Source organism: Ursus maritimus, unplaced genomic scaffold (assembly GCF_017311325.1).
Source record: "Ursus maritimus isolate PB19 unplaced genomic scaffold, ASM1731132v1 scaffold_24, whole genome shotgun sequence".
NCBI lineage: Eukaryota > Metazoa > Chordata > Mammalia > Carnivora > Ursidae > Ursus > Ursus maritimus.
Window position 1 is genome coordinate 15605631 of NW_024424897.1, and position 9438 is coordinate 15615068.

Sequence of the window (9438 nt, forward strand, 5' to 3'; positions counted from 1 at the left end):
GCCTCTCCGTTTGCTGCACCCCCGCCGCTTCAAACTCCACGCGGTTTTCTCACCACGAGACATATCTCCGGAAGCATCCACCGACCGGCCACCAGCGCCCGGCGAGCTGCTGGAGCCCGTAACCCGGCCGGCTTCCTCCACATTCCCCCTCCTGCGCCGTCCATATCATCGCCCAGCCCTGATGATTTTCTCCCGAGTAGCCCCCGAATCCATCGTGGTGAGAGTGTGGGCCCTGCTGTGAGACTCCGTGGGTTCCAACCCCAGCTCTTCCATTTACCAGCTCTGTAACCTTAAGCAAGTTACTTACTCCCTTCGTGCCCCGGTTTCCTTATCAGCAAAATGGAAATAGAGTGCTTGCCTCAAGCAGGGTCCTGGAGATCGAAGGAAGTACTGAGTGTACATGTTTACAAGCGTGCCGGCCCTTCAGGAGGCTCAGTAAATAGCAGCTCAGAAGCCTGCCACCACCCGCCCCCCGCCCACCTCCTCTCCTCCGTTGCTGCCCAAGTGTGGTCACCGTCTTATCTGGATTATTGTTGTGTGTTCCCAAGGGTCTTTCTACTTTGGTATTTACTCCACCCCCACCTCCACTGCCATTCATTCTCTACACTAGAGCTGGAGGGGCCTTTGAACATGCAAATCCAGGGCCCCCTGGCTGGCTCAGTTGGTAGAGCATGTGCGACTCTTGATCTTGGGGTTGTGAGTTTAAGCCCCATGTTGGGTGTTGAGATTACTTAAAAATAAAATCTTTAAAAAATAATAAAATAAAATGCAAATCTAACCATTTACTCCCCAGGTTGGAAACTGCCAGTGGCAGTTATATTGGCTCTTGCAATCATAACCTTCCAGGCTCTAAGTGAACCAGCCCCTGTCTCCCCGACAGCCTCTTCGTTGCTGCTCTCCCCTCTGTCTGCTCCAACTGCACTGGCCCTCCTGGTCCTCAACCGCACCAGCCCCCTGCTACCCTGAAGCTCCCGCACCTGCTGTCCTTTCTGTCTGAGATGCTCTCTGTCCCGCTTCTTGCCTGGCTCACTCCTTAGCAAGCCCAGTCATTTCCTGAGGAAAACCTTGCCCCCTAGACCATGTCATGCCCTCCCATAATAACCATCTCTCAAAGAAGCCCACATTTCCTCTCCATAGCACTTATCACAATTAAGGTTCCCTTGACGGCGCTCAAAGAGTTGGGATTTGAACCCACAGAGTCTCACAGCAGGGCCCACTCTCTCACCATGACGGATTCGGGGGCTACTCAGGGGAGAAAATCATCAGGGCTGGGTGATGATATGGATGGCGACGGAGAGGGAATGTGGAGGAGCTCACTGGGCGGTGTGAACATTCCCCTCAGGCAATTCTGGAGGAGGGGCAGGTTCATGAGAAAACCTCATGGAGTTCAGCGATATTCAATGTCAGCCCTCCGTCCACCTGACTGCAAGTGACACCAAGGCAGGGGCACATTCATCCTGCTGACTGCTGTATCCTAGCGCCCAGCATAGCGTCTCAGTTGGAATAGGGACGCGATTGTTGAATAAGTGAATTGAAGTGACCAGGCGCTCATAACTTGAGTCTTTGCTAATTTCATGAGGTTCTTCGGTTTTCTTTCTTTTTTTGGCAAGTCGTAGAACTGCTTCTGAATCAGGTGTCTGTCAGTCAAACCCCCTGTGAATAACCAGGATGGGATCACTGAAGCCAGCTGATGAATGTGGCTGCATTATTTATGCCCAGAACAGGAGGGCTGTATAGGCATCCACACCAATACAGAGAGTCCTTGCTGGCTGAAAGGAGCATCTGTGCCTTTCAAACAATGGAAGTTAGATTAATAAGAGAATAAAAGCAATTATACTAAGATAAATCCAAATATGGCACAGCAACAAAGGGTTCTGTCACAGCACATTTATTTATCTTTTATATGCAGGTTGGGGATTAAGAATCATGTTGCATGAAGCAAGGGACAGGCAGAAGTTCGTGAGTAATGTTCAATATCTGCGGGACATGCAGCATAAGGTGGACTCTGAATATCAGGTAACTGCAAAAACCTAGAATTACCTCCCACTGTCACCTACAGTCTCAGGAGAGAATTCAGGCTATAGTATGAGGACATGATAAGCAGTAATCACTTCCTAAAATCCAAAACCCATCACTTCCTAGATGTGTGACCATGGAAAGCCATTTTACCTCTCTGTGTTCCCTCACCTTAAAATGGGGTTAATAACAGTACCCACCTTGGGGCGCCTGGGTGGTTCAGTTGGTTAAGCACCTGACTCTTGATCTCAGCTCAGGTCACGGTCTCAGGCTTGTGAGATCAGGCCCTGCGTTGGGCTCTGTGCTGTGCGTGGAGTCTGCCTAGGATTCTCTCTCTCCCTCTCCCTCTGCCCCTCCCGCCCTCTCTAAAAAAAAATAATAATAGTACCCACTTCATAATATTGTCATGAAAACAAAATAACACTCGAAAAGTACTTAACACAGAGCTTGGCACACAAACCTTGTCAACGAATGACATGAAGGCTTAAGTTTGATAAACCAGCTATCCAGAAAAAAAACATTAAAGAGTTAATGGGGTCGACCTACCATTTATAAAATAACATGCCTTTCCACTGTCATCCCACCAGAAGAAAGGTGGTCAACACATTCTCCAATAAGCTAACTATTCGTCACCCTAGTTACAGTGTTTACATGCAAAAACAAAACAGACAGAGAGCCCGAGGAGTCATGATGTAATTACCTAGAGCTGGCACAGGACAAACTTGCCAGACTGGGCGTGAGATTCTGGGAGCGGCGAGAAGGTGTCGCTCAGCCTGCGGGCCAGAGGTCAACCCTTGCCAATCAAGGAGGCATGTCCTCAGCTTCAGCTGAGGAATCAAAAGCGCTCCTTCCCTGAGGAAAACACTGAACTGTCACTATCAGATTTTTATCCTTCTTAGCAATTTCAAATATAACCAAACCTCCTGGGTCACCAAGGAAACCAGACCGATCTCAGTAACCTGATTTCACCTGTATAACGCAGCTTAGCTGTGGGGCTGGAAACAGAGTCAGCAATTTCCTCCCACAACTTGCCAACCCACGTACAAGACTGTAAAATTGAGGGAATTTCTGTAAAATGAATAAGAATGTAAATACCTGAACTGGTCACACTGGGAATCCATCTGCTTTTCACCAAGATGCCTCTGCCACCTGACCCTCATTTGGAAATGCTTGTTTGAAATTGTCTCCAGAACAAGCACATAAGAAAATCAATCTTATTATTTGATGTCTGCTGAAGAAAATCACACAGCTGTGTGGCCTGAAGTCACCGGGGCTTTATTTTTCTGATTTCCTTGGACTTTCAACACTGCCCTTATTAATAAGGATACTTTCAACACTCTCCTTATAAATAACAATGCATATCAAGTGCCTACAATGTCCTAAACAAAGTCCCTTCTCTCCCAGATTTCTTATTCTGGAATTGAGAAACAAACAATACACACAAGTAAATAAATATGTAAGATAGTTTTGATTGCTGATAAATACAAGGAGGCAAACAGAGGTAACCGGCTGGGGGGGTGATGCTCCCTTACACAGGTAGGGAAGCCTCTTTGGGGAAGTAACATCTGGTTGTAGAGGTGAAAGATGGGAAAGAGCAGGCCAGAGCATCCTGAGCAGAAGGGAAGCAAGTGAAAAGGTCCTGAGGCAGGAACTAACTTGGAGCCCTGGAAGAAACAAAAGAAGGCCAGAGTGGCTGAAACACATTGATCAAGGGAGAATGTGGCACATGACAAGGTAGGAGAGATAAACGAGCCAGATCATGTTGAATCTTTCAGGACAAAGTTTGGTGTTTGGAGTTTATTCTTAGGGAGAATTACTGGGATGATTTTAAGTGGGGGAGCGGCATGATCCGATTTACAGTGTTTAAAGATCACTCTTGCTGCTGTATGGGACAGAAAGGAAAGGAGCTAGGGAAGCAGCAGAAAAACTTGGTAAGGAAATAGAAATTTAGGAGAGAAATGATGGTGGCTCGGACCCAGGGGGTAGCAGTGGAGGTGGTGAGAGGTGGCCCAACCCAGGAAACAGAAGCAGAACTGACATCATGCCAATATAAGGAGAGGCGGAGTGAGGGAGAGAAAGGAGTGAAGGTTGACTCACATCAACATGCTTACTTGTCCATCAGCTCCCTCTGTCATCATTGGTTTTCAACCTTCCTACTTATTTCAGACCTGCAGTCCCCACACTCTCAACAAAGAACTTCTCTTCCTGTTTAATACACGCAGGAAACAAAGCAAAGGACCCAAGGCCATCAGGTGGGAAGCCTCGCCACTCCTCCCCTTCCATTCCAGGCTACACACCCATCCAGCCCTCAAGTCCCCAGGGGGAAGCGACATTCTCTTGGCCCACACCCCGTTGTGTCTAGCCCCTCTCCATCCAGGGACTTGTCATCTGTATCTTTGACATTTCCTTCCTTCTAATTGGCTCAGCCTACAAACATGCTCAAGTACCCCCTGTCCTGAGAACAAAAGAACAAAGCTGCAGGACACGCAGTCCTTCTCTAGCCACAGCCCTGGCACTGTCCCCAAGATGTCCCCAACCTGCTACATTTCTATATCCATTCCCCCCACCCCCGTTCATTCCTAACCCGCTGCAGCCTGGCGGTCCCCTCCCCTCCCCTGAAGTTGTTCTAAGGTCAGAGGTCAAATTTAAGGGACATCTTTTTGGTCTTTGTTTTCTGAAGCTTTATCTACATTTGACACTATTACTCCTTCCTTCTCAAAACATTACTCTTTTGGCTTTCTGACAGCACACACTGCTGATTTTCCTTCTGTTTCTCTCACGTTCTTCTCCCTGCCCCATAAATGTTAATTCCCCCGGTTTCCAGCAGCCTAGCTTTCTTCCAACTCACAAGGTCTCTGTGACCCATCTCCTCCCTCCCACGTTTTTCACCATCACTCGTAGACTAATGGCCTGTAATCCTGAGTCTCCCCAAAGTGTGGCACTCACATGCACACCTGCTTGTTGGCCATTTCCACCTGGATGTTACGGAGGCACTTCAGCATGTCCACCTCTGCTGTCCTCCTCTGTATGTAAGCCTTCCTTGACTCCTTTCCCTCACCACTCACATCCCATGTGTTACCAAGTCCTGCCGCCGTCACCTAAAAGCTCGTGAACTTGTGCCTTCCTTTCATCCCATCACCACCACCCTGGTTCCCACCTCCGTGGTTTCTCTCCAAGATCATTACAATGTCCTTATTACCAGTCTCCTTGCCTCCAACCTTGGCATCCTTCAGATTGCTTTTTTGAAATTTATCTAAAATGTGAACTTGACGATGCAGTTGGAATGCATGAAACCCTCGAGTTGTTTCCCCTCACTTAGAGGCAGGTCCAAGACCCAAGAACCATAGCCAGAGTAGCCTAAATCTTTACCGCTTCTCTGACCCCTACTTCCCCCTTCTTCACTCTCTTGACAAGGGTGGTAAAGACTGCTGTTTGAATTTAGAACTAAATGGAACCTCTGTACTCCCACCACACCCTTCTTTTAAAAACCACTTTATTGAGGTATAATTCACATATCATAAAATTCACCTGTTTTAAGTGTATAATTTAATGACTTGCTGTAAATTTACCAAATCTGCAGCCATCACCATCATCTGGCTTTAGAACATTTCCATCACTCCAATACCAAAGCACCCCTTCATACCTCTTTCACGTTTCTTATGAAATTGTATTGAAATTGTCTTCTGGGTGACTTCCCCTCAATCTGGACCACAGCTTCTTAAGGGCAGGGATGGAGTCTTACTCTTCTGTGTTGAACTGAATGTCCTGCTGTTGATGTGAGCCAGCATTACCTAACTTGACCACCAACTCTGTTTATCAGTCTTAGATTCAGCTGACTTGTAACTATTTCTCAAGGTCAAGTCCACCCTCATTGAGCATTTTCAAAACCACTCACCACAAAGTCTGCAAAAAATAAATAAGGTTGTCTTTAATATGTTCTGAGTATTGTTGAATTAAAGATATAGCAACCCACAGAAACGACTTTGAAGGGAACAGTGGTGAGCTATTTGTATGATTTAGTCTCCCTTGTCTTGTTCCAGAAAGGATTTAAAGTAGGGGTTTAAGAATCAATTGCATGACCTTAATAACCCCTCAGTAACTTGGTCCATATATGGCCTGTGTGTATCTAGATAATTTACTAAGGCAGACTTCTCATCGGGTTGACATCGAAACCCTGGTTCATCAATGAGTTTGGCCCAAGGAATCCCAGCTTTCACTCTCAGTGCAGCAACTGCCTGGACACTAGGGACTCCCCATTTCAGGGTGTACAAATAGTGTAAGACCTAATAACTAGATAGGACTCCTAAATCATATACATTTGCCACAGATTCCTTCCTGTGCCTCACTTGCCTTTAATGAACTGGCTCAAATTGAAGCCCTTACATACCTCCTGTGTACACTATTCCTGCAACATCCTAAAATACGCTAAGGGTTGGTATGCACCAAATTAGCAGTGCCTTTACAGGTCTGTGTGCCGGCACCAGGAGAGGTGGCTTAAACCCACCCTGAGTTATTTTGATGCTGCTCCTTTCAGTGGTTGGGTGGGACCCTTTTGAAAAAACAAGAGGAAATAAACATCTATTTGGCATATTACATGCTATTTCAGAATCTGGTAGCTAGTACATAATTACATGCCATCTCAGGATTTGGCTCTGTTTCTTCAAGGGTGTTCATGCTGCACAGATTTTTTTTCCTTCCTTCTTTTGGTCAAATGTGTTTATGTAACTTGAGGCAGAATTTAGCCATTAATGTCTACTGAAAGCTGGAGAGAAAGATTACACTTGGCATTTCAGAATGATATTCCGTAGTCTATCAAATGTGTTCGGATGGGTTTCATTTCCTGTCATTTATTCATCCTGATCTTTCAAGGACTGAGCAAACAACTGAACATGATGCTATAAACTTGTTCAAGGACATGACAGGTGACAATGCCAGATAGTGGGGGCTTGGGGACCATCCACTCAGAGGGTTGAGGGAGTAGAGAAAATTCAGCTTCCCCTCCCACTGGAGCCGGGGGGGGGGGCGTTCTCTGCTCTGCTCACCTCTGAGGTACGTGCTTCTGTCCTCTCCACAAACAGAAAAGGAAAAGAAACTCATTTGAGGGGAATAGCGTGTCAAATTGAAACTAATGAACTTGAATAATGCCACCAGTGGTAATTAAACCCCCCAACTCCGGATTATGCATGTTAGATCATAAGAACAACAGAAAGTACCAACCGAAGCAATGGCAAGTCCCACTTCTCATAACGCTTGAAGGCTTTGAGCAACCTTGGCAGAGGCCACCGAGCTCGGGAGGCAGGGATGCGTTGTGGTGGCGGAGGGGGTGGTTCATACTGGAACCGTGAGGCCAGGGAAGTGTCCCTATGGTCCTATGGTCCAGGGTTTCTTAAGACCCCAGGAGCCCAGATGAGGACTTGAAGGTGAGACCGATAATCAAATAAGCATAAGAAACTGAGGCATCCCCCGCCCCCACCTCCACCCTGTGGATTCAGAAAACTGTAACACTGAAGAAAAAGCAGTTTATGAGGTACCCGGACTGACTAAGGGCAGGATCTCCTCAGTTGTCTGGTGGGGGAACTGCAGGCCTAGGAAACAGACCTCTGCCTCCAGGGCACAAAAACAAGGATGAAGCTCAGGCCCAGACAGAAAGATTCTTTCTTCTTCCCTGACCAGGATCAGAGTCACGTGATTTGGCAAAGGCTGGCTTTAGAAATAGACGTAAAGCAAGCAATGGGATCAGAAACAACAATTAAAGCCTAATGATGATAATGACGGTGATGACGGTGATGATGGCAGTGATGAGTGCCTTTCACTGAACACTCGCCAGGAGCCAGCCACTCTGCTAAGCGTCCTGCCAACAGGGCCCCAGGCTCCCCGGCAATCTGGCGGCACAGGGCATCTCCCTCTTACAGATGAGGGAAGCAAGAATCAATGGAGTTAGTCAGCCTGCCCAAGGTCACGTTGCGAGAAAGTGGCAGAGCTGGGATTTGTCATGTTTACCCGTATTGAGTTACAGTGAGTCACAGAACCCACGTCATCCCCCACAGGCATATATGCACATTCTGTGTTCTGCCCCCACAGTGGGAGCTTGTGCTCTGTAGGCAGCCTGACTGCGTGCCCGTAGTCAGAGGGGNGTGCTGGGGGGGGGGGGGGGGATGCCACAGGAGGAGTGAAGGGGGGGCCTCCCCAGCTCAAGGAGGAAATAAGGAGTTACCTGAAGCCTTCAGTTTTAAGACTGCGCTTAGCCAATTCCATCACATGAACAGAAACTTATTTATAGCAATCTAGCTCCAGACATGTGGAATTGAAAGGGGAATATTTTTAAATCTCCAGGGGAAGGGGAGCCCCTGGTGATCATGAGTTACGATGCGTCAGTTCCTCCTCCCCATCCTATGGATTTCACACTCTGCCCTGCCACTCCAGGCCCCCCAAAGTGGAAACATATCAGCATCAAAAATGGCAAAAACAAAAAAACAAAAAACTTACAAATAACGAGAAAACTAGCCCCTGGAGGATGAGAAGCCGTTACGGCTAGGTTCTTGCTATTTCTAGGACTGGAAGTCTGGACTTGCCTCTATCCCTATGTTCCTTCAACAGGGCAAAGCTATCACTTCAAGAGGACCATTGTTTGATTTACACAGAAAGATTGTTTGGCTGCATCAAGATAAAAATTACCTACCCTGACACCGGTTTGTTCTCGGGCTCCTCTATGAGAGGAGGAGGCATGAGGAACCAGAGGGGAATTTTTTTTTTCGACACTGCAAAGCATTCTACTCCTCCTCCCCTTTTGGTAAAGAAATATTTAAGTTGCATGCATTCTTGGAGAGAATTTTCAAAAAACACTCAACCCACAAGAATTCTGTTCATCCCACAAAATCTGCCTTGGTCCTGCGTGCATTTGCTAACACCGTCCTCCACTTTGAGCCTATCAGCATTTGCTGCTTGCGCCTGTAATCCCAGTCGGTTAGGATAACACAGACATCTGCCGCTCCAGGAAACAGCACTCTGAGCCAGGGCTCCTCCCAAACGGGCTCCAATCTGAAGTCATTGGAAAAGGAATGGAAAAGAAGAGGCCCATCCTTACTTGAACGTCATTAAACTCTCTGGCTAACTCTCTTCAGGTTTACTTTGGTTTATTTTCTTGCTCAGTGTTTAACTTATTTATCATAGTTACTGTCCAGTACTTTTGGGGATTTTCTTGCTCAAATTATTTATTAAAACAGACATTGCCAGGGCACCTGGGTGGCTCAGTCGGTTGAGCATCTGACTCTTGATTTTGGCACAGATTGTGGCCTCAGGGTCTTGGGATGGAGCCCTGTGTTGGGCTCCACGGAGCTCAGCGGGGAGTGTGCTTGCGATTCTCTCTCCCTCTGCTCCTCCACTGCCCCCCCGCCGAATAATTTAAAAAAAAAAAAAAAAAAA

General features: G+C 47.1%; 1 protein-coding gene across 1 annotated transcript in view; it reads left to right on the forward strand.

Annotated features, from left to right (window-relative positions):
- Nucleotides 1-9438, forward strand: part of MARCHF10 (membrane associated ring-CH-type finger 10) — a 79416-nt gene that overhangs the window by 5558 nt on the left and 64420 nt on the right. The window contains exon 2 of the mRNA XM_040640430.1: nt 1910-2016. Coding sequence (XP_040496364.1) covers nt 1927-2016 — 90 coding nt within the window. The 5' untranslated portion in view covers nt 1910-1926. The remainder of the gene's footprint in view (nt 1-1909; nt 2017-9438) is intronic.